The 25,077-nt window shown below is 35.1% G+C and overlaps 2 protein-coding genes and 1 long non-coding RNA gene across 9 annotated transcripts; 1 reads left to right on the top strand and 2 right to left on the bottom strand.

The window, feature by feature from the left end:
- Positions 1-5,818: 5,818 nt before the first annotated feature.
- Positions 5,819-8,509, bottom strand: LOC131152728 (uncharacterized). The gene is made up of 2 exons (XR_009136091.1): positions 6,121-8,509; positions 5,819-6,039 (listed from the first exon to the last, which is right to left on the bottom strand). It is a non-coding gene; the product is annotated as an uncharacterized LOC131152728 (long non-coding RNA).
- A 1,128-nt stretch (positions 8,510-9,637) lies between these two features.
- Positions 9,638-23,890, top strand: LOC131152701 (uncharacterized). 6 transcript variants are annotated; one of them, XR_009136085.1, is made up of 9 exons: positions 9,638-10,116; positions 11,916-12,809; positions 14,963-15,048; positions 15,834-15,974; positions 17,088-17,305; positions 17,387-17,480; positions 18,230-18,316; positions 19,669-22,511; positions 22,967-23,890. XR_009136085.1 is itself a non-coding variant. In XM_058104527.1 (5 exons), the coding sequence occupies exons 1-5, from the start codon at positions 9,793-9,795 to the stop codon at positions 17,230-17,232; spliced, it is 1,590 nt and encodes a 529-aa protein (XP_057960510.1). In that variant the 5' UTR covers positions 9,638-9,792; the 3' UTR covers positions 17,233-17,603. The 6 variants fall into 6 exon arrangements, 1 of the variants encoding a protein (XP_057960510.1); XR_009136083.1 differs by having other exon boundaries at positions 19,669-22,519; XR_009136087.1 differs by having other exon boundaries at positions 10,002-10,116; positions 11,875-12,809; positions 19,669-22,519.
- LOC131152719 (protein CONSERVED IN THE GREEN LINEAGE AND DIATOMS 27, chloroplastic) lies at positions 18,556-23,423 on the bottom strand. 2 transcript variants are annotated; one of them, XM_058104545.1, is made up of 7 exons: positions 23,005-23,423; positions 22,336-22,488; positions 22,033-22,110; positions 20,767-20,862; positions 19,405-19,440; positions 18,941-19,113; positions 18,556-18,842 (listed from the first exon to the last, which is right to left on the bottom strand). In XM_058104545.1, exons 1-7 carry the CDS (start codon positions 23,377-23,379, stop codon positions 18,680-18,682), a joined length of 1,074 nt encoding a protein of 357 aa, XP_057960528.1. In that variant the 5' UTR covers positions 23,380-23,423; the 3' UTR covers positions 18,556-18,679. The 2 variants fall into 2 exon arrangements, with proteins under 2 accessions (XP_057960528.1, XP_057960537.1); XM_058104554.1 differs by lacking the exon at positions 22,033-22,110 and having other exon boundaries at positions 23,005-23,379.
- Positions 23,891-25,077: the final 1,187 nt, after the last annotated feature.

Here is a 25,077-nt window from a genome sequence, read left to right as displayed (position 1 = left end):
CCATATTTATCCTACTTAATTCAAGTCTTGAGTCAGTTTATGGACAAACCAACACAAAACAATATGGATGCAGCTTATCAGGTTCTAAAATTACATCAAAGGGACACCAAGTTAAGGGATCTTCTTTCATTCTTCTTCATCATTACATTTGAAGGCATATAATGATTCAGACTGGGCATCTTGCCCAGACACAAGACTTTCAGTCACTAGATATTGTGTTTTCCTTGGTGATTCTTTGATTTTATGGAAATCAAAAAAACAAACAACTATTTCGTGGTCATCGGCGGAGGTTGAGTATAAGGCACTTGCATCTACAAGTTGTGAACTTGTATGGTTGATATCCTTGTTGAAAGATTTTGGTATTGATAATAAACAAGCAGCTTTATTATTCTATGATAATCAAGTAGCCTTACATATAGCAACAAATCCAATATTTCATGAGAGAACAAAACATATAGAAATTGATTGTCACTTGGTGAGAGAAAAAATTCAGTTGGGTATCCTTAGAACACTACATGTCTCATCAAAGCATGAAGTGGCAAACATTTTGATAAAGGCTCTTGGAGTTGATCAGTTTACTTATCTTCTTCCCAAGATGGGAGTGCATAATATATACTCTCCATGTTGATGGGTAATGTTAGAAATAAAGTAGGTTTTGTTTGTAAATAGTTAGAAAGTACTGAGGGATATAATTGGAATATATTTTTTTTCATTACATGTACTAGTATAAATACTGATATACAGTACATTCACTTGGCTTTTTCGGTCATTTTGAAATATAGAAGAGTTTCTTCATTTTCTTTGTTTACAACATCGTCTTTCTAAATCAGAGGCAATGTCTAGTCCAAAGGCTTCAAAAGGAGCCAATTTGTGCTTTCGTGATTGCTCGAACCCATCCTTTTGACAAGGCCTACAAATCCTTGCTATTGTTGCCACATTAAGTATTTACATATTGATTTGAAAATGTCTTGCATGACTAAGTAAGAAGATTGCTATTTGAGTTTTATATGTGAATTGTGCCACACAATTTAGTAGTGACTTTAAAAAAAAAAAAAAAGTTTATTCGTAATGGAATTTTATGAAATTACAACTTTTAAATATGATTTTTATTGACACCAAATTCTATTTGAGGTGCCAATGAAGAGAGAATGACGCGATCTCCAAATGAGAACAAACGAATTTCGATGAGAAAAAGGTAAAAACTGTTAAAAATGGAGTCGTTGCCTTTTTTTTTTTTTTTTTTTTGAAATTATAGAAAAAATAAAGAAAAATCATACAAAAAGTCAGCGAAAACTAGAAAATGAGTTAGGGAGTATAATTATGTGTAGGTAAGGTGATTACCCAATTATCTCACTGATGATCAACCTTTCAAAGCCTCTAATGACACTCGTTCGTAGAATGATTACCCAATTTACATAGGTTTTGCCTTCAAAAAGAACAGAAAAAAAATAATAATAAAAGAGAGAAAATGTCACTTTTGCTCATCCAATTATGAAATTACTGTCCCAACACTTTAACATGGTTCCAAAGAAGCTCAAAGTATTATTACTCTAAAAGGGATTCGCCTCAAAACCCTAAGTTTAATGAAAACATGATGATAATGATGATGGTGATGGACAACAAGTGGAGAAAACAATTAGTTTGAAATAAGGGCTTTTATTATTGACCTAAAAATTTAAGTTTTAGAAAAAGGAACTAAATTTGTATTACCAATATTTGAAAAGAGTACATGAAATGAATGAGTTTGAAAAAAGTGAAGTTTGAAATTGGACAATATGGTGATATGTATGAGTTTTGGAAATTTTAGGATTTCATCATCAAACTTTTAAAATGAGAAAAAAATGCATTTTTGAGATTTTTAAATATATATATATATATATATATATATATATATATATATATAAGAGGTCTCTATCACCAAATAAACGACATATGATTCGTTAGTCTAATTCTATTGGTTGGAGCTCTAATCCTTCTCAAATCATATGATTCTCGAAGATTTAAACTTCTACTATGTCTAAGAATAAGGGAAAGAAAACATTATACAGTAAAATTCTTCCATTTATCCCGTAAGCAATTAGAAATAGACTATGGGAACCAATGGACTAAAAAGCATATTTTTAGGATTTTTCATATTTTTCTAATTTTTTTAGACTTTTAATAAAAAATATGATAAAATACACACACTAAAACAACACACGTACAAAAACACATACATATTCATATACTACATATAATATTATTACATACACACATACTAACATGCATATACACATATATATACCACACACATACTTATATATCACTTACTAACACATATATACTTATATATATATATATATATATATATATTTACTATAATATTAAAAGAGATCATTGTGCCCTCATATGCTTACAAAATCTAAATCTACTTTTTTTAGAATTTTGATTTTTTAAAAATATTTTTCACTAAATTGTGATAGATTGATTTTTTAACTCCTAAAGTCCTATTAATGACTCATTATACAATTAATTTAATCCTCCATCAAATAGTTGATTCTCTCTCAAATGTTGCACTATAAATATAGGCTATCAAAAATATAAGTACACATAATTGACAATGGATCTCTCGTTTTAATTTACGTAATCTCGTTGATGTAATTGCTTTGTTTTTCATAACTTTTCTTCTTTTTTTAAAGTGAATTTCTCCTCATTTGTTTTGTCTTTTTCATAATTGTGATTTTCTCCTCCTTTGTTTTATCTTTTTCATGATTTTTCATTCTTATGGTGGAACTATCATGAATCAAACTCCCCAAAAATGAGTTATTCTTATGATTTCATTAGATGTGTTTTTTTTTTTTTTTTTGAAAATCAATTTCTAGATTTTGATAATAAATTCATAATTTTCTAACATTCATAATTTATCATTAGTTTAATACCAAAAATAAGGACTTTGATTTATATAAGTTTTGGGTTTTCATATAATTAAACTCACAATTTCTTTGTTTTTAGTCATTGTTGATAGAAACAAATTAAAAATACCATTTTTTTTTTACTTTCTTATGATATTAAGATTGACTTCTATTAATTAATTATTAATTCGATTTCTTTTAATTAATTATTAATTTTTTTTACAAATTATTTGTATGGTTGTAAGATTTTGATTGTAGAACTACAGAATAAAAGAGTAGAATCAAAACTATTGCAGTATTCCACAATAAATTGAAGGAAACACATTGTCCAAAGATAGTGACAAAAGAGGAGGATGAAAAAAGACTACGCAAAAGTGAAGATAATGATGATCATAAAGTGAGTGGTTACTGTGTTGTTGATATCATAGTCAAAGCTGACAAGGCTAATCTCAACATTGTTTGATACTTCAACTTCATCTTCATCGCCTTTGAAACTTACTCAAACAACCCAATTGTAAATGGATTTCGAGACAAACAACATGAAGATGTCGACGAACCTCTTCGTAAGTGTGAACAATTGTTTAATTTTTGGAGTTGATTCTGAGAAATTAAATTGATTTTATGGCTTTCATTAGGGTGTTTAATTGTGAACAGGTGTTGAGAAGAGCAACGTGAAGATGTTGATAAACCCCTTGTCAAGCGTGAACAATTGTTTAATTTTTAGAGTTAGTTTTAGGAAATTAAATTGGTTTTATAACTTTCAATAGGATGTTCGATTTTATTCGAAGTGTAATTAGTTTTCCAATTAGTTTGGACATGTTAAATTTGGTATGTGACAATCTAAATTGAGTTTTGTGTGTATCATCTTTTGTTTTGTAATTTTATTAGCAATGAAGTTTTAGTTTTTTTTTTTTTTTCTGTATTTTTTAATTTAATAGAAATTAAATTGATTTTATGATTTTCATTTAGAGCGTTCAATTTTATTCGCAATGTAATTGGTTTTTGAATCGGTTTGGTCATGTTGAATTTAATACATGACAGTTTAGGCTATGTTTTGAATTTATTATCTTCTGTTCTCTATTTTTTTTTTTGGATTACATAGGAAGTCCAGCAACCAACGAGCCCTTCGGACCCCCTGATATGGCACCAAATCTACAAATCAGAGTCCTCCGCCCCCAGATCTCGCTAATCAGGGTAAAGTCTGGATGCGGACATAGTTTGTGTGCATTAGTTGGACGCTCAGCCAACCCAACCCCCGGGATACATCTCCATTACCATCCATGGTTTTCATTGGCTCACAGAGAACTCTTACCATTCATGGCCCCCTCTAGCTCATAGAGTAAACTCTCACCATCCACAGGTACCGCTGGTTCCGTGAGTGTATCTAATTGGAATTGAACCCCTGATACTTCTTCTTACTTGCTGATACCTTTCCATCAGACCATGTCGTGGGGCTCTATTCTCTATTTTTACTAGCAATGGAGTTTCATATTCTCCTTTTTCGTAATTTTGAATTTAATATTTTATTAAATTGAGGTATCTCCAATTTTTTTTTTTGCTAATAAAATTATATTTGTGCTTATATTTCATTTATCTGCTTACTTATTTTGCATTGGCTAAAGCAAATTAATTGCAATTTGGGTCCTACATAAAATGGACCATCTCATTCACGTTTCATATTTGGACTAATATTTTATTTTACTAATAAAAAGATCATAACATGAACATGAAACATAAACTATAAAAAAGGCACTTCTTTAACATCGGATATACTCTTTAAATAGGAAACTAAAAAAATAATAGTAATATTTAATTACATTAAATAGTATCAATGAATAAATCAATAAATTTAAATATTATTAGTGGTTAAAAAAATATTAATTTAATTATTATTATATGTTATAAAAATTACTTTATTAATTTATTGGAGGTTTCAAAATACTAATCATTCTATTTATGTAAAGTTTTAAAAATATTAATTATTTTACTTATTGTTTCATACATTAATTCATTTATTGTCAATGGTTACAAAAATCATCAATTCAATTATCGATAGAAATTAAAATATTAAATCATAAAAAATATTAGTTTAATTATTAGTGGTTGTGAAATTATTAATTTATTTATTAAAGAGAACAATCTTATGCATATAATTTAATAAGCACTCTTGTCACTAGATCACTTCCTAAACACAATTCTCAACAAATTAAAAATTTATAATAACATATCTAATAATATATGAATAGTATTAGAAAATAAAAAAAATGAAGCAATAAATTCATTATTATTAATGATCATAAAAATATTAATTTTATTATTATTAGATATTACAAAAAATAAACTATAAATTTTTTGGAAGGTTTCAAAATACTAATCATGTAAGAAATTTTTATATATTGTTTTAAGAGTTAATTCCTTTATGAACAATGATTATAAATATTGTTAAGTCAATAATTATTCATGAATCAACTAGTAATAGCAGTTACTAAAAATCACATTACAAATTTAAATTACAAAAAAAGTTAACTCAATCATTACCACCTAGCAATTACCGAAATTATTAATTGTGCGTTCTTTAAATGTTATCTAAAAGTCTCAATTTAAATCTGAATGACAATATTTGAGTCAAATTTTAAAATTAAGCAATGTGTTGTTGAAAGTTTAGCTTTAAATGAGATTTTTTAATGAGATTTTTAATGAGATCTTTCAAACTTTTAATGAGATTTTTAATCGGGTGAGTCCTTTAATTTAAAAACAAAGGTTCTGATTAGATGTTAAATTCATGCTTTAATCACAAGGTTGTTTTAGGACAAAATTGGCCAACTTGTTTGGTCAAATTTGGTCAAAATTGGTCAACACTGGGGGTATATGCATCATTCATCCAAAGAAGGCAGGTGTGAACACATGCACATGCAAACTTTTAAACATACACAAAGGAATTAACATGACATTCATCCCAAAAATAAAAAAGCACCATATACAGGTTTACACAAATAAAGGTTGTAGGAGGGGCAACTTGGGGATACATTCATACAGAAAATGACAAAATACAATAAAATAGAAAATATATATACAAAATTCAATGAAAATGAAGATGACAAGCCCTCCACTACCAAGCTGCCACCTGGAATGTTCTCCCTCAAAGCCCCTACGCACAGAATAGCCACTGAATCAATTTGTTAGTAGAAAATTCAAAAAATAAAATAAAAATCAAAAAGTAGATTCACACGTGGGAGTGGTTAAAGGGAATTATTCCCTGCCAAGTTTGTTGGTGGGGGAAATCGGTTAGAATGAGAGGGATTTTGGCACGAAGAAGGTCGCCCCACCACCCTATAAATAGGGAGGCTCGCACACTGCAAAAGATGGGGAAAAAGCATAAGATGAAATGCTGAAAAAATAGAGACACCCCCTCAAAGAGCTAATAGAACCCTGCAAAAATTAGTGGGGGGGGGGGGGGGGGCCCCCAAGAATACAAGAATACTTTGCGAGAATTGTGAGAGAGAGAAAGTAGAAGAAAGATAAGAGGGTTTTGCATAATTTGAGAGAAATCAGAGAGAGGTTGGAGCTCTGCTCGGTTGCAGAGAGCAGAGGAGGAGGGCTATGAATTTAGAATTGTACCTAAGCAGACGAACTGGAACGAACACAAGACCAATCCCCATACCAGTCATCAAACTAACACCAATGAGAGAAAAGAAGAAGGAGAAAAGAAGGTAATAATTCATACACCCTATTTTTGAATTCGTTCCGTTTGTGTGTTTATTATGAGTGCATGAGCGCAGACACTTCTCTTTCTTCTCTCAAGTTTCGAACCTGAGAACAGACTCGAACCTTGACCCGAACTTGGACTAGGGTTCCATCCAATCCTTCAACTCGTACCAAGCCCAAACTCGCGACCCAGTTCTATATTTGAAGCATTCCTAGGCTTCGTTTGGTTGTGAAAACAAAAGCCCATTCTTCCAAGATTTACCCAGTCCACTTCTTTTTTCCTTTTCAAAAAACACCTTTGGCCCAGTTCCGTTCCAAACCCCAGCCCATTTAACGATTAACTGGGCCAGGCCATTTTTAATTTAACTAGGCCATCACATTTTTCAAACTTGACCAACCAAAACCTGTTTTCAAAACACACCCAAACCCATTTTTAAAATAAGCCCACCAACCTGCTTTTAAAATCAAGCCCAAAAGCATTTTTAAAACGCCAGCCCACTGACCTTAAAAATAAGCCCACTGACTCCTTTTTAAAAAGCCTACCCAAAGCCTTGCTATTTTGACTCAAGCCCATGAAACGTTTTTAACCCAAGCTCGTAAGGTGTTTCAAAATTAAGCCCATAAAGTGTTGTAAACCCAAAGCCCATAATCATTTCCAAAAAAAAAAAAACCTAATCTCAGTCCATCAAAAATCAGCCAAGGTCCATTCCTAAACAGCCCTAAGCCCACTCGGGCTAACCCGAGGTCCACAATTCACCCGGGTTGACTTGCATAAGTCAACCCGAGTCTTGTTCACATGGTCAAAGACGAATAGCCTCGTCCCCAACCCAAACCAGATCCAAACCCTAACTCCCTAATCACGACACAAAGACCACAAACAATAGCAGTATTTCACATCACATTCACACACATTGAATTTCAACCCTAACTGTCAACCTGTGACTTGAAACTCTCAACCCAGAACCCCAACGAGCCATACACATAAACAAAATCTAGAAGTGGTAACAAAAGGGAAAAAAGGTACTTAGCTCGAACTGCTCTGGATATCGTCGCAGGGCACACCTTCTCTGCAAGCACCTTTTGGCAGCCTGCATCGAGGCTAGTGAGACCAGGAGTTTTAGCATCACCTGGGGTAGAAAGGAAATTTGGTCTCCAGTTGTTGAAGGATTTTAAAGTTTGGGGTTCAGGGATCTCCCAATTTTCGAATGAACAAAGGGCTTTTCAGAGTGGTGAAATGTAATGGATGGGAACCGAAGGGTGTTAAGATCTTTCAGATCTGACCGCGTGAGTTCGAAATCTAGGAAAAGGAAGTGTTTGAATCTAGGGCTTTTGTCGAGAGCCTGAGAGAAAATAGAAGGGTTTGACAGAGAGTTGATAGGTTTTCGATGGTGTGGTCAAAATCTTGATGATGAGGTCAACGCTGGGTAGGTAGCGAGGAGCTGAAGCCGACGGTGAGTTCTTTGGAGCAAATCGCTCGACGTAGATTGTCGGTGACAAAGATGCAAACCCAATTGAAGCTTCAAAAGTTCTCCTCCAAAGCAGATCCAACGTTAAGGCTTTGGTTGCAGAATATAAGAAGGATTCTCGGGGGGGCGATTCGCAGAGAGGGACGAATGAAAGGGATGAGGCTTCGGGTTTGAGAGAGAGAGAGAGAGTGTAAGAAAGAAGTTGAAAATGAGAAGAAATTTTTTTTTTTGGGTTTAAATATGCTTGCCACCTCATCCAGTCGCCCGTCGACACGTGGAGCTACGTCCTCCACTCGCGTTTAGGCCGACGCGGCCTTCCCACAACCATCCGTTATGTGTTTCTTTTCAACGGACCAGATCGCGCCACGTTCGCGATCTGTGTCTCATGAATCCACCCATTCAGAAGGCGCCACACGGCTCTGGTCTTGACCAAGACCTTAAAATGGTTGACCCATATTAGACTGGTTCTCCTCTGAATCGGTTCGAGTCCACTGAATCGGTACAAAACCGGTTTAGTATTTATCTTTATATATATATATTTAAATAAATCCCCAAAAATCTATAAAATTCATAAAAATTCATAAAAGAAACATAAAAATCCAAAAAAAATTTAAAAAATCTTAAAGCTTTGAAAGTGACTTGCACTTGAAAATTTTTAAAGAAAATATAATAAAGTCCAAGAATCTCCAAAGTATTTTTGAAGTTAAAAGATGTTTTTGCACATTCCACAAAAAAATTTCAAAAAATATGTTTTAGATTTCAAATTATTTTTACAGTGAAACAAAATCCCTAGATAGTCATAAAAATTCTAGAAAAACTCCAAAATTTTTTTCAGACTTCAACTTTCATGGTTTTTGTTTCAATTTCATCTCGTGTTATTTTGAAGTTTGAGAAAATCACAAAATCACAAAAATACTTTTAAAATCCCGAAAACCATTTTCATCTTGAATATGCCCAAAACCTCCCGAGATATTATTCTTCATACTCAGAAAACTCTATAAAGATTTCAAAAATATTGGAGAGTATTTTGTACTCTATTTTCTTGATTTTCCATTTTGATGATTGCAATAAAGGACATGAACTCTTCGGCATATTAGATTGCCCCAGTTCTAAGGGAATATTTATATAGTATTTTATATTGTACATTTTATTTGATTTTTGAAAGAGAGTAAGTTTCAAAGGCTTATTAGATTTATTTTGGGACAATTTTCGATTAATTTGGTATCATTTGTAAGAACGGACGAGTAGGGGGTGCTGATACCTTCCTCTCGCGTAACTGTACTCCTGAACCTAACTTTGACGACACAGACTGATTCTATCCTTAACGGGGTAGCAATCAAGTGTTATAACTGCACTCCAAAATGTTAGTGGCGACTCCATCATATATTATTTTTTTTTCACGAAAATACATTTTAAGAATCATACCTCCAATTTTCTTAGTTTGTAGCCCGGGCCATGTAAAAAATGTTATTTTATTCAGCATTTTTTTTTAGCAAAAAAACTACTTGGGGTAGTATGTTAATGCCTACGTGTCCCCATACTTTTATGCCCATCGGGTTTGGAAAATAAAGTTTCATTGGAACTCTTTTTAAATAATTTTTATTAAAATAATATTAACTGCAGAAAAACCTCTGTTAAGCTGCTCCCCGTGAATCTTCAGCTCACTCTCCACCACAGTGGCCACAGAACTGCAGGCGTGTTGTTTCTGGTACGCTCGCCAATCGGAGAAAATGTCGTTTCTCGGCGGATTTCATGACCGTCGTCCATATCTTCTTATCTTGTCTCAATCAACTCAATTCACCAACCCGCACTATTTCTTCCTCATTTACGCGAGTTACCGGGGCCGGTGGATGTGTACTCGCACCGAGTCGTCTCCGTCGGATTTTGCCGGCATAAACGCCTACGGCCTCTTGGAAGTCTCGGAAACCAGCTCCTTCGCCGAGATCAAGGCTGCGTTTCGAAAACTCGCCAAAAAAACTCACCCGGATCTTGCCGAGTCCGAGAACGATCCTGCTGCTTCGCGACGATTCATCCAAATTCTTGCAGCTTATGAGGTATCAGGATGATTGCAACTGCTTAGTTGTATGATATGAACGTATTGCCCGTGTGTGTGTGCGCGCGCGCGCGCGCATATACATGCGACTTTTTTCTGTTTGCAGTGATGTGTTTTACTGGTTTGTTCGCAAATTTTGGGCGAATTTGCTATGAGATTAGATTTGAATTGTTGAATTGCTGCACTTGTTGATTGATTGGTTGACAGACTAGTTATCTCTACGTGAAGGGTGTAGCTATTTGTTGAAGGCATATTTGACCGGCATTTTCCAGATAATTTAGTTGCTTTTGGAAGCCAAATTTGCAATCTTTTAGCTCTTAATTGTAAAATATGTTCTTTCAAATTGATCAATTTATAGCTTTTTTGAACTCAGTAATTCGGTTGCAATTTTTTTTAGGCTTTATATTTGGATGAAATTTCTGTTATAATAAATTTGATCTGTTGGTAGGGATCTAGAGCACACAATTAACAAGTTATAGTAATATTGTTTAGGCATACCTAAAACCGCCCAAGAGAACAAGTTATTTTTCTCACTACCACATGAGAATCATGATATCACACAGCCTTTTATTAAAGCAACCTTAATCTGAGTCACTCCTATTATCAATCCCTGCAGGGAAATTCTTATCCTACTACATTTTGTGGTAGAATGTGATCCCACGGTACTGAGGTGGGCTGGAACTCCATAAACCTTATGATCCCAGATCTTATGTACAACTAATCTTAGCCACAAAATGTGCATTTTTTTTTGGTGTGTTTTTGCAGACCAAAAACAACTCATTATCAATGCAAAAACCATATGAAAGTAGTGCTACAATTACCTGAAGGGACTCTTGTATTATGTGATGATTATTCAAGACCTCACAATGAATCAAGTCCAATTAGGCAGGCGAATGGATTGAGCCTCTCAGTAAGAGGTCATTCACTATATAAATGAGTGACTCTAATGCCTAATTTGAGGCTGGTTTAATAAACGAGCCAAATTTGAATATGAACAGGCTCAACTCATTTCATCTTGTGGGCGGCTCATAACTCGGCTTGAAGCTTGGTCAGGCTCCTTTAATAGGTCTGAAGTAGGCCTATTTATAGGCTTGTTTAAAGTTCAAAAGGCTTAATAGACTGTAGTAGGCTCAAAGCAGTCGGGGCATAGGCTTGTTATGTCAAACTCCATAACCTGAATTTAGTGATAATGCCTAGTAACAAGAAGCTGGTTTGTTGGGGGCAAAAAATCCTAATACAGAATTACTAAGAGGCTCTTTTCACCTTTTTGCCTAACAAAACCCATAAGTGCCTCTGACCTCTGATAATGAGAGGTTTTGAAAGAAGCAAACTGTTCGTGAGCATTTCGGTAGCTCCGCTTGCCACTCGGTAAGGGGGTCCTCAGCTTGTTTCTTTGACGAAAGGACAAGGTCGAGCAACTTTGTTCAAGTTTAGTTTGAGCTGACTTCGAGCTCGAGCTCAGTAAAAAATTTAATAAGCAAGCTTGCACATGATAGAGCTTTGCTTGGCTCCCAATTATGAAAGGGATATTCAAATTTCAAACTACGAAAAGTTCAAAGATCAAATTTTCTGGGACCAGTTTTTGTAGACTTAAAATAATTATGGTCTGGAAATTTGTTTCACTAAGCTATTTTTTTGCGTTTCTCTGCTGCCTTCTGAATCAACCTTGAGGAACTTGATAGCTTTGCTCAACACCTTCTTGAGTAGTTAGTGGTTAACAGTGAAAACGAATTGTTGTTATGTTTTTCGAACTTTACAGAGAAAGTTTTGACTTGGTGCATACTCATGAATGCCTTACAGATTCTTTCAGATTCTGAGAAGCGGGCTCATTACGATAGATATCTTTTATCCCAGCGAATGCTTTTGCAGAAACACTCTAGGCAAGGTTCGCCATATTATTATGCAGATAAATCCCATATGACAACTGCAAAGCAAATGGAAGTTGTTGAATGGTTAAAGTGGTACAGGTTTGCTATAAATGAAATACTGTCAGAGAAGCATGTGGTGTCTGGGTCAGGCTATTTTGATATTCTTGAAGGGGAATTTTATTCAGCCATACATGCCGCCTACTATGGCCCTCATATTGAGTCCATGGACCTTCTCCCTGACTGTTTTGAAGCTGAGGAGCGTTCTGTTTATGGGACTCCTGAGGTTCTGCACTTGGTTTCCGGGCGTTATCTTTTTGGAATGGTGTGCATTGCCAATAATAATCCGAAATTATCGCATGTCTGCAATGAGAAACTGAATTCTTTTGCATCTATGGGTTCAGACATGTGCCAATCCATTGAGAATTTGAGCATCTACATTAATTCTGATGCTTTCAATGATGGAGAAATTCCTCAGGTGCAAAGGGAAAGTGCTATATATCACACATCAGATGCATATAAAGATCTAGAATTGCATGTATGTGGAAAAGTGGTCGCTATGGCTACTAGAATCCCTCCCAGAAGTTGTTGTGGTGGGATAAAGAATGAAGATTCTCAAGATCACATACATGTGTTTCTCAGGTCACATGAAGATCCAATGTCTGTTAGTAATGTTTTTTATCGGGATTCCTTTTTGGATGGTGCTGGACAACAGATTCTATTGGGAACAATAACCGGATTGGGAACCACCCCAGAAGAAGGGTCCTGCTTTGTCTACAATAACAGTGGTACAAAAACCCATGTGATTATGAAACATAGAACACTGCTGGTTTGTATAATTGCTTTCCTTCAGTTTCTTATGCATTTTTTCAGCTTTCTCACTTCTGTGGATGCATGCTTTGATTTCATTGATGCATGTCCATTTTATACTGTTTACCTTCAGTTTGCAGTTACTTTAGAGAATGAGAACTGAAAAAGGAAGAAAGACAAGAAAGTAAATGCTTCCTTCATTGGCATGGTTATGATTGGTTTCTGCTAATTTTTCATGGTGCATGCTCTCAAGAACAATTCAGAATCTTAGATAAAATAGACTACAATTTTATTTTAAAAATGAGTTAAATATTTGTGGATTGTAATATTTGCATTTTTTTTTTTTATCTTTATAGTTTCCTATCAAGAGAACAGCTGGGTTTTTGATGGCCTTGCATGTCATCTTCTGCCTAGTAACATTTACTTAATAATAGAATGTAATTTAATTAATTTTTAGATGTTCCTTGTATGTATTGTTGCATGTTGGTGCACTGTCTGTGTTGTCAAGACCATTCACAAACCAGTGGTGAACTGTTTTGATCTGGCATGTGTCAGTTTTATGAACTTGTTTTTATTTCCTCATAGCTTGTCACAGAGCGTACATTCTGGTGTTGCATGTATTGTATAATGTCTTGCATTTATAAATGTTGCACACTTTCAAAACTTCATTCATGCCAGGATTTTGTTGGCAGCAATCATGTTTTTAAAACAAGGACCGATGATCAACCCAGGGAAGCCATCGGGTTGGACCAACTGGTGGTCGAACTGGTGATGCCAACATTATATAGTAAAAATAATAATGCAAATTGGAAATGGCTCTTATGTTGGAACTTGGATAATAATAATATTACAATCATCAAAGATAGTATTGCAAATATATGATTAGATTCATGATTAATTATTAGCTAATTATAAAATATTAGTGAAATTTATTAAATGGTAAAATATTTGAGTTGAAAAATATTCAAAGGCAGAAAAATTTAATTTCATTAAAGGAAATTTAATTGAAATCTGTGCAAGGGGAAAAATTACATATTAAAGCATGGGGACTATAGTGCGTAAGATCTGAAATAAATTCGTTGTATACATAATTTGTTGAGACATTGAACACAAGCTGATTGATGGTTTGGTGGTAGCACCACTTTCCTTTTAGTGTGAGGTTCTGGGTCCAACAGCTGCTTCATGCAAAGTATACCTATTTATTTTACCTATTAATGAGAGCTAGGTCAACCTGTCCAGTTCAACGGGTCAGGCCGGGTGTGTTGCCCAGATCTGGCCAGGTTGGCTCCGGTTAAGCCCATGCATATCAGTTTACTGACGTCACCCAGACCAGAAAGGTGACTGGTTCTGGTCTGACCCAGTCCGGTCCGGGTTTTCAAACTTTTGCAGCAATTCCGCTACTTGCCTATTGATTGCCGTCTGGAAGTTTAAATGCTAGGACATCCTCCTTAGACTCTTTCCTCATTTCCTTATTTGTATGAAGACTTGATTTCTTACGAACTTTTGAGATGAAGTTTCGCTGTCATGCATGTTAGTGATAGATATTCTGTTAATCATTATTAGCTACATAATTAATCGCTGCTTGCTCGTAGAATCTGCTTGCCTTTTAGACAGTTATAGTTGACCTAGAAGTTTTTTTATTATCAGGTGGATTAATGTAAGCATATGTATGTCAGTTCATCATTATGAGAGCTAGGTCAACCTGTCCAGTTCAACGGGTCAGGCCGGGTGTGTTGCCCAGGTTGGCTCTGGTTAAGCCCATGCATATCAGTTTACTGACGTCACCCAGACCAGAAAGGTGACTGGTTCTGGTCTGACCCGGTCCGGTCCGGGTTTTCAAACTTTTGCAGCAATTCCGCTACTTGCCTATTGATTGCCATCAGGCAATTTAAATGCTAGGACATCCTCCTTAGACGCTTTCCTCATTTCCTTATTTGTATGAAGACTTGATTTCTTACGAACTTTTGAGATGAAGTTTCGCTGTCATGCATGTTAGTGATAGATATTCTGATAATCATTATTAGCTACATAATTAATCGCTGCTTGCTCATAGAATCTGCTTGCCTTTTAGACAGTTATAGTTGACCTAGAAGTTTTTTTATTATTGGGTGGATTAATGTAAGCATATGTATGTCAGTTCATCATTATCAAAGTTTTCATAACTTGTTCCAGGTGAAACACATGCATTGGTATCAAGTGGGAGATAGAGTTTCAACTTGTGAATGTCGATGTAGTAGAGCAAAGTTGCCCCCTAGCAAGTAAGCTATGTCATTTTCTCAGAAGCATTCACCTGAACACTTTGACATAAATATCACTTTTTGGTGGAATTTTTTCTTTGGTTTTGAGTAAAGGTTGTCTCAACTTCCCTTGTGTGTGTGTGCGCTCCTTCACGGTAGAGGTTGGAAAACTTGTAATGACACTTACAAGTGAACTAACAAACCCCATGCGTTTCTGTGTGTGGTTCTCTCACCTGTGCATAAGCACGTTACAAACCTTTCAGTCATTGTCTTCTTTCTTTGGTCACGTATTGATTTACCTCTTTATCATTTCTTATCCATTATGCTTCTGTTCCATTTTAAATCAAAGACCGATAAGTATGCTTTCATCCATTATTTTTACTTGTTTTAATTTTCAATTAGCCCATGGGTGGTGTTACTGTGTTGATAACAGTTTTCAGTCATAACAGTTGATTCCATTGGTTTAGCACTTTGGATTTGGTGTGGATTGAGGTTTTGTTTTTATAATTGGGCCTGATTAAACTAGCATACATTATTAATGAACATGTACCAAGGATCATTTGGTTGATAGAAATTGAAATACGAGAAACTTCCTTCTCGCATGCATAAGCAATCAATTATTATTGAATGTGAGATTACAAGATATAAAAGTGATTGCTGCTTCTCTAGATAAGGTTGATGTTAATGTACAACTGAAGCATATTATTTATTTGTGCTATTTTTTAACGATAGAATTAATATAAATTAGCTCCTTAACAATTGTGAATTCTTTTGGCATTTTGAAGTCATGTGAATTCCTTTTACAGATTTTGGCTGTTTGAGCCTCGCTGTGGTATGCATGATATTGGTGGTTGGTATGTAGAAACTTTTGGCAGAGATAAGAAAGGATGGACAATCCCATCTCGAAGGTATTGGGATGGCTTCGATCCAAATGAAGAACCAGAAAAGTGAGTCCATGCCTACCCTGGCGTCGTTGCGATTTGAGCCCTTTTAACCCCTTATTAAGTGAGACAGGTTTTTAATTAGTATGTTGGCATATGCCGTTGATTACTGTTAGATTACCACTTTACATAAAAGTTTAAGCTGTTAGGTTGTAGGCCAACAATGTATGTCAAGCTTTAACACTTCCCTGCACGTGTAGCCTGACAGCAAGTGAAGAGAGAAACACAAGATGATAACACCCATTATAGGGGATACATTAATTTTTTATTTAAACATGGGCTTCAAGACTAGAACCTAAGATCTCTTGGTAACCAGCTTTGATACCACTTTTTAGGACCGGGGGAGTCTTCATGGGTAAGCTTGATATACATGGGTGAGCACCAACTTAACCCAAAAGCTTAAGCTTTTAGGTAAAATGGTAATCTAACATGGTATTAGAGCCAGGAGGTCAAGGGTTCTACCGTTCTAGTTTTGTTGCTCGCGTTTATTTTTTGATGTTTTAAAAATATTTTATATTCCCTGTAATGGGTGTTATCTACTGTGTCTTTATCTCTCTCCTCATGCCATCGAGCTGTGCGTGCAGGGGAGTGTTAAAGCTTAATATATATTGTTAGCCCACAACTTAATAACTTAGGTGAAGTGGTAACTTAACAATTTCCAATATCCTGAAGTTAGTAAAGAGCATTAAAGCGTAAATGCGTAATGAATTTGGTAATTTTCAGATTGAACTTGAAATAATGTCTCAAAATTTCAGAAATTTCTACAAAATTTAGAACTGTCTTTGTAACTCTTAACTCAAGCCAATGTCGACATCTGGATGAATACCTCTGATCTGCATCTCATGAAAATAATACAATTGTAACAGCATATTTCTCTTTAAAAGTCCTAAAAATCGACATGGAATTTATTTTGTATGCCATAAATTCTGAAAATCATTGAAATGTTTGCTTCTGCTTGTGCTAGAGGACATATCCTTTTACAGTTTTCACTTTTCTCCCTATTCTTCATGCTGCTTCAAACTACATGTTCAGTTTAAAATCTGGTGGAAATTTCAATGTTTAGATTCTGTATTTGTATCTGGATGGAACTGTTTTTAATCTCATTTATACTGCTTGCAGGAGACTCCATCCAGCAATATATTTGCTGACTCTTGCATATAGAACTTTAGATCGGGAAGAAGCAAAAAGAAAGAGACGAAATCTTAAGGATTTTGTTGAAGGAAAACTAGTTAGACTTCTTACTTGGTGCAAGAAACTTGTATAGGGAGGTTACCCTACCACTCTTTGAGGCTATATGAATGCTTCCAGACAGCATTGTTGACGCTGCTTGTCAGAGGGTAAAAGATTTTTTTCTGTAGGTCACATCAGAGTTTAAAAGATAAGCCAGTCCTTTAATTTTTACTATTTGTTTTATGAAGGTCGTAACTCGTAAGAGATGAGAGCTAAGTGCGGCTGGATCTGTTATATTATATCATGCCACAAGGATTTCTCATTCTCTTGGGACACATCAGGGTATCATTCCTGTGATTGAAACTTTTGAAGAGGGCTGCTTTGATTTATGGAGGAATATAATTGTTTAGTTCTGCCTTTTCTTCTTGCAAAATAAGTTTTTTGCTTATTTATTCATCAATTATTCTTAAATCATTTTTTGGTAATTCATGCTATAATTTTTAAGATGTTTTGATGCTTGAAAATTGTATTTAAGGGCTCTATTTTTTTCATATTTATGTTTCCTAACTTTATCTTTCCTATTGTTAATTCCTTTCAAGCTGTTCTTTTGAACAATCTTCGATGGTTTGTCCAAAACAATGGGATCAGCTTGTGAAGCATATAGATAGTTCAAGAGTTAAAATGATCCTAGTTATTTTTCCCTCTGTTTGCTTTCATTACTGGAGTAGATCCTTTTATTTTTGCAATGCTGCCCACCTGCCAATGTGCAGTAAAACACATATCTGCAGCAGACTGGTCTTCCATCAGCAGTTTTTTAAAATAAATAAATAAATAAATAAATAAAAGATTCATTGAGGGCATCAAGAGGGGGTGGCCTTTCCATCAGCAGCCTTTAGCAGCAGCCGCTGCTGGACCATCATCAGCCTTAAGCAGCAGCTGCTGCTGGACCACCATCAGCCATCACCTCCTCTGGCAATCATTGCAACTTTTATTTTCTGCAATATTTATAAAAAATTGCATTGACAAACTATAAGTGACACAAGTATATCTCCATCTGGTTTAATAATTCATTTGTTTACTATTTTTGTCAGGCTGTGGTTAATGCCAGGAGGCCTATTGATGGTCTATTGGTAGTACAAGAGATCTCCCATGCAGAGTCAAGAAAAAGAAAATATATGGTATTGATAAATCTCTGTTTATTCACGTTGTGTACTCTTCTATGTCATATATATATCTTGTCACAATAAGCTGTAAGGCCTAGCTGAAAGCATACCGCTTTCTACTTTCCAATATATGGTTTAATGTATATATTAAAGATATTTCTCTTGTTGTAAAATTGTAGTTAAGGACTGTTATTTCTTATGTATGCTCCATTATTTCATTTTCCAGTTGTTATTTCCTTTCAAGCTGTTCATGATTTTGATACTTTGAACAATTTTGATGGTTTCTCCAAAACAATGAGATCAATTACAAAGATGCTCATAGTTCATAGTTCAAAAGTCAAAATGATCCCTGCTCTTTTTCTCCCTCATTTCCTTTCATTACTTAAGTAGATCTTCCCATTTGCAGTACTGCCCCCCTGCTAATGCGCGATAAAACCTATCTCTGCAGTAGACTGGCCTTCCATCAGCAGCCTTAGCAGCAGCTGCTGCTAGATCATCATCAGTCATCACCTCCTCCGGCAATTTTAGCAACTCCTCTTTTCTACAATATTTACAAGAAATTGCAGTGAAAAACTATTAGGCTATAAGCAACATAAGTACATCTCTGGAGATATAGAATCTCGGTTTGCTTTTGTATACCTTATATTGGAATTTGTGCTGATGTTTGAAGTAGACAAATTATCTTTTCCAGAGAAAGTGTTGTGAAGGAAGTCCTCCACTGGTGTGGCGAAGATAAATAGCGTAACTGCTGTAACAAGTAATGCCCCTGTTCCGACTAGGGTTTGTTTAAGCAATTTGATAACTGGCTTAACCTTGGAGGCATAAATTGTCAGAAGAGAACATATTCATTGTTAAAATCTTGTAAATTGTAATCCACAAAGCTGTAGATTTGTTTAATGTACCTTGTAAAATAGAAAAACACTTATTGAGGAGCATAATACATTAATACATGTGTTTTCCAATAACTATTAGGCATTAAGCGTCATCATTTGCGCATCATTTTAAGCAGTCCTTTTTTGGCATGCTCTTCTGTTTCAATTTATTGTGCAACTTTTCAAAATGAATAATAATTGTGTGCCTGTGAGTTAATCGTAGTATCATACCTTATAAGACCCCAACAGTCTATCACGGGCTAGGACCTACAAGCGAAAAAAAGGAAGTTATCAATTGAAGAACCTATACTACATATATCTGCAGTCTGTAGATTCTGTACAACCTTCCCATGGCAAAACAAGGAATGGTGTTATCACCTCCTGCATTTATTCTGTTTATTAATCTATTTGTGAACACAAACCTGTGTTTATAATTTCCATTTCTCTATTAAAGCCACGACTAACTTTTTCCCACCACATTATTCTATCAAGCAGGTGTTGCCTGCCAATTGCATTGATCCAGTTGCCACAGTTGACATTAACTATGTCAGTAAAGGTAATGCTACGGTGCTTTATATCGTCATGCATTAAAACACTTCTATCTTCTAGGAAGTTCATCAAATTGGTAGCTTTAACTGTCTTGGCTTGATTTTATTTTATTTCATTTTTTTTAATTTATTGATTATTCCGATGTTGCATTTTCCTTTCATGTGCCTATACCTTTGTTTAAAAGTAATTTTGTGGTGTAGATTTTCTACTTTATTTATAAAAATTAGTAGGCCCTTGTTTTTTTTTTTTTTTGTTTTGTGTTTTTTTTTCAATGTTTTTTGCTTCATATGCTTTGCAACCAGGTTTGATTGTACAAATGAGTTGCCTTTTAGATGTGGGATCAACACATGCTCTTGTTTCTGCCTATATTTAATTAAATTTTTTTGTGTATAATGATGTTCCTTTATTCCATATTTGTGATTGTTATATGCATTGTGATCCATACTAGTTTTCAACAGTTTGTCTCTACTGGATGGCAATGGTAAAACATTTCCAGCACAATAGGACTAAAAGTTTGAAGCTTTTTCAATTTTAAAAATTTTAAAATTTCACTATAAACACAATTACTAGGACCTATTCCAACTTTTTGGTTTTATCTAGAGGAAAAAGTGACAGAAATTATACCAACAGTTTGTCTCTAATAGATGACATTTTTTAGCACAATAGAACTTGAAAAGGTTTTACACTTTTTTAATTTAAAAATATTTTTTAAAAATTTATTATAAACACTCATCAGTACCTATTCCAACTCTTTGGTTCCCTTGGATGAAAATTTTTGTTTTTTCCATTTAGAACACTTAGATCTTTATGAATCATAAAGAACGAAAACTTTTAAAGAAACTTAAATCAATCTAGATTCAAAATTTTCAGTTCTTAATATTTTTAGTACTTTATTCTAGTTTTAAATCCCTTCAATGAACAATCATCCCTGTTTCAGTTTTCCAAAAACAAGTAACAAGAGAGTAACTGCACATCCTAAGATGAACTCGTATCCATCCTCTGACAAACAAGACGAGGAAGTGGATATATAAAATGAATTCTAACCTTGGGAGGCTTTACCCACATTTGCCCATCATACCATCCACTTTCTTCATAAGGTATCACTGCTGATAAAAGTCTATCACCAACATAACTCCATCCCTGCATTATGCATATGGTTTACATAAAGGAACAGGTTTAGTAAGACAAACAAGGATTATGAGTAAAAACACCGTAACGATGCAACTCCATTGCATGGTTATGCATTTTAGAGTCATGTAGGTTTATCTAAGTAAATATAATTCGGAATAGTAGGAGGTTACAGATGATTGAGCATGGCAGCAACAAAAGATAGAGGTTGGACCCAACCAGTTGAAATGACTTTTTAAATAGTTATGCGGATGGAGAAAAATAACTTTGGTACTTCGTGGTAAAGTACTTAGTCTGACATATGCGTATGATGTCAGGATTTGTAAACCATAATAATTCTTTATTGTTTGGCTAAATCTTTGTGGTATGCTTTGTGCAAGCGGTGATAGTGATACTTGACCCAATGGCAAGGGTGTCACATGCAAATCTGAAAGTGGTAGGTTCAAGTCATAGAATAGGTTTCTTCCAAATGTGGGGGTAAGGCTGCAATGTCATGTCCTCCCCAGACTCTGGTATGGCGTGGGAGACCCATGAACTTTTGATGTTGCATTTATTTTGTTTGGCTAAATCTGCTTGTTCAGGAAAAGCTACATTCTCTTCATCTTCCCCAGATGGTATCATGTCTGTGTTTCTTGCAGAAGGTTACACTTATGCTTATGAATTCTTTTGTTGATTGAGCTTTGTAGTAGACATGAACTACAAAGTAATCAAACAAGAAAAGAAAAAGGCTGGGGGGCGGGGCGGGGGGCGCTTATGAATTCATATTGTGATCTTATGTTATTGCAGTTTTGAGTTATATCAAGAACAATGCAATTGTTGAAAATTCCCTCATTATTAAAGTATAGATCCAAATTAGAAAACTAGAAACGTCATGCGTCTGCTTCCCAGGTAACCCAGCTCAGGAACTTTGCTTGATGCTAGAGTACTCGTTGTGAACTTATCATTGGTACATGCAACTAGCAAGAGAATAATACATAACTTGAAATGGTGAATAGATGCAGATTTAAGACATTTCCTGTATATTCTATCATTAAAAGCGATTAGGCCTTCCTATGATTTGTTATGTAAATAATTGTATGGGGTTGGGTTAAATTATTTCTGGAAAGTTGAATCTTCTTTAGTTCTTTGCATGAAACACAGTTTTGCAGCCTGGTAATGGATGTAAAATAAATTAGTAGATACCATGTAAATTCTCAAGATAATTAGTGACACTAGAAAAAGAGTTCCTGTCCCTGCAGCCAGGAAACATCTGAGAGGATCCTGCAAGGTTAGAAACAGATGCGTTAGTCAATGTATATGGTGTGCAAAAATGCATTTTGGCAAATGAATATTCCAGAAGCTGTTAACATCAATCATCTTGTGAATATGGTTCTTGAGGCATTTTCTTCTGAAGATCTGGAATGTCAAATTATGGACTACTGCTCTAGCTAGTAAAAATCTTTTCTATTGGTCATTTGCTTAAAACTTTTGTTGTTTTTATCTTACCATTGAAGGATTAAAACTTGCAGCAGCAATTGGCACTCCCAAGACTGTGAAAGCTGTCAACCAGAGGCCTCCAAGGCGGAGGAAAAAGTTTCCTGGAGTCAGTTCACCCCATGAATATAATGGTCCATTTCTCAGGGAGGAGTACTCATTCACCTGTTACAAAGCCAGAATCACCAGTATGGCAGTATGAAATTGTGATTGACTTTCGTTTTTATGTTTTTGATAGAAGATTGTCCTCTCTTTTTTTTTTTTTCTCACACGACATAATATATTTCAATCATCAAGAACAGGCTTCAACTTGTTTCAAACCATTAGGTTGTGTGTGGAAACATGAAATTGAGCCATTGGAATTGGACTTTCATGGTTTGGACAAAATCCAATGCAAAATTAAGTTGCTTTACAATTTCAATTTCAATTTCGTGTTTCAAAACATAACATCTGTATCTTGCTTTTCATGAATAATCCTTTTTGTTTGAACAAAATCAACCTTGAATTCATTAATCTATATTACAGGTTTTTATAATCGTATAAAATTGTTAGCATAATCTTGATTTGTGATTCAAATGAGAAATCTTGATATCCCACTTCACCCCCCCTTTCTTTTTCTAAAAACAAACTTCAATATCTGCAGGAACCAGAGAAGTAGATAATCTGTATGTTCAAACATACCGGCCTTTGTTCGAAAGGAACCTCAATTTCCTGTCCAGGGTCCCAGCTCCGTCCAAGAAATCCGCCACTGCCCCCTTCTGTCTTGTCTTTCAATGAAGCCTTGACGGCAACGGCACGAGGCACTCTCTGAGCTCCTTGATGCCAAATGACCCATGAACCACAGCTGATGCGTCCTGTCCTGAACTGCCTTGCGCTTGCAGCTATAGAACAGTATACATTCAGCCTCAGCATTTCTGCTAATTGGTGCAGACAAGCTGAATCCCTTTGTTCTTGTAAAAAATACCTGTGTTCAGTTGTTAGGCGAGAGAATAGGGGGGAAAGAAGAGCTTGGGAGCTCTTGCTTAAGAGACATTTCTGTGGCACAGAACAACTCATGCGCTCCACTCATGCAACTTCTTTTGTTGCGTTGTTGAAAGGATGGGATTGTGTGGTCCGCGAGGGATATTTTCTTGCCACAGTGGGAGATGATTCACCAATCAGGAGCTGCCAATCCATCGGTGGACCATTAACGTGGACGCACATGCATGCCTTGCAAACCACTTTGCTTCAGCTCTGCCGTCCATCAAATGGCCCACCAGGTTAGTCTAACCAAATGTTATTTTTTCAGGCTTTTGTTTTTTTTTTTTTTTTTTTCATTTCTACTTTTAATTAATTTTTGTGGTTTAGTGAAAATAAGATAGAGGCATAGGTTACACAACGTGGCGTCTAGTTCCTTCCACGCTGTTTTGTGTGTATTTCTTATGCTTCCACGGGCTCTCAACACGAGAGGGAGATGCCAGATTATCTGGACGGTAGCATTTTTTGGTTTAATTTTTGAAATCTTGATGCTGAAAAGTCTCAAGTTCCATTAAGTGATATCAATTATATAAATTCTTTTTTGTCAATTTATATAATATTAAAATAAAAATAAATATATATATGTATATATTTTATAGGAGTACAAGTGACAAAAATACATGTATAAAAATACATCCTTTAGGTGTATAAAAATACAAAGATACAAAATTGAAGGAAAATCACACGGCGCCGGATCTGCAACTTTCATTAAAAGTTTCACCGCCGAAGTTGAGAAAGTCATCATTAAAATTGAAAATTCGTTGGATCTGCAACTTTCGTCAAAAGCACCGTCGTCGAAGTTGGGAAAGTCGTTGCCAAAATTGAAAATTCATCAGATTTGTAACTTTCGTCAAAAGCATCGCCGGCGAAGTTGAGAAAGTCATTGCCAAAAATTGAAAATTCATCGGACCTGTAACTTTCGTCAAAAGTACTGTCGCCGAAGTTGAGAAAGTCGTCTCTAAAATTGAAAATTCGCCGGATTTGCAAATTTCGTTAAAAGCACCGCCGTCGAAGTTGAGAAAGTAGTTGCCAAAATTGAAAATTTGTCAGATCTGCAACTTTCATCAAAAGCACCAGCACCGAAGTTAAGAAAGTCATCGCCAAAAATTGAAAATTCATCGAACCTGCAACTTTCGTTAAAAGTACCGTCGTCGAAGTTGAAAAAGTCATTGCCAAATTGAAAATTCACTGGATCTGTGACTTTGGCGAGATCAGATCTCGCTTATTATTGCTTGTGGCTCCTATACTTTGTTTTTCTTAAGTGAAAAATGAAGAAAGAAAAACATGAAAAGGCTGTATAATAGGAGATCATCGACGAATGCCCTGAGTTCGTCGACGAGAGGACAACAAGGACTCATCGACGAAGGTTCTGAAATCGTCGACGAGAAAATACCGATAGCAGGAAAATCTCAGAGTTCTGGACTCATCGACGAAAGCATGTTATCGTCGATGAGTGGTCTTCTATGAATCGTCGATGAAGCCCTAAACTCGTCGATGAAAGGTGCTAGGCTGCGAGCAGTTTTTCTGAATTTTAAATTTTTGAACTTTGGGTGGTTTAGTAAACGGAGGGAAACCTCTGAGTAACTTCTATATATGTTATTCTGGGCATATATTGAAGTAGAGAGTGATCATTTTGAGAAGTATATTGTGTATATTGTGTTTTCATAATAAAATTTGTATGTCATTACATCCGTGGATGTAGGTTTTGCTGAACCACGTAAAATTTTTTGTTGTTCT

This window comes from Malania oleifera, chromosome 1 (assembly GCF_029873635.1).
Source record: "Malania oleifera isolate guangnan ecotype guangnan chromosome 1, ASM2987363v1, whole genome shotgun sequence".
NCBI classification, from domain to species: domain Eukaryota; kingdom Viridiplantae; phylum Streptophyta; class Magnoliopsida; order Santalales; family Ximeniaceae; genus Malania; species Malania oleifera.
Note: the sequence above shows the minus strand (reverse complement) of the source record. Positions and strands in the feature narration are given on the sequence as shown.

Excerpts from the sequence above, each read along its gene's own strand:
- LOC131152701 (XM_058104527.1), top strand. The coding sequence starts at position 9,793 with ATGTCGTTTCTCGGCGGATTTCATGACCGTCGTCCATATCTTCTTATC. Across the intron at positions 10,117-11,915 it reads AAATTCTTGCAGCTTATGAG|ATTCTTTCAGATTCTGAGAA; the intron begins GTATCAGGATGA and ends AATGCCTTACAG. Across the intron at positions 15,049-15,833 it reads GCAAAGTTGCCCCCTAGCAA|ATTTTGGCTGTTTGAGCCTC; the intron begins GTAAGCTATGTC and ends TTCCTTTTACAG.
- LOC131152719 (XM_058104545.1), bottom strand. The coding sequence starts at position 23,379 with ATGAGTTGTTCTGTGCCACAGAAATGTCTCTTAAGCAAGAGCTCCCAA. Across the intron at positions 22,489-23,004 it reads TTCCTTTCGAACAAAGGCCG|GTGAATGAGTACTCCTCCCT; the intron begins GTATGTTTGAAC and ends GCTTTGTAACAG. Across the intron at positions 20,863-22,032 it reads TTATCTTGAGAATTTACATG|GGATGGAGTTATGTTGGTGA; the intron begins GTATCTACTAAT and ends TGCATAATGCAG.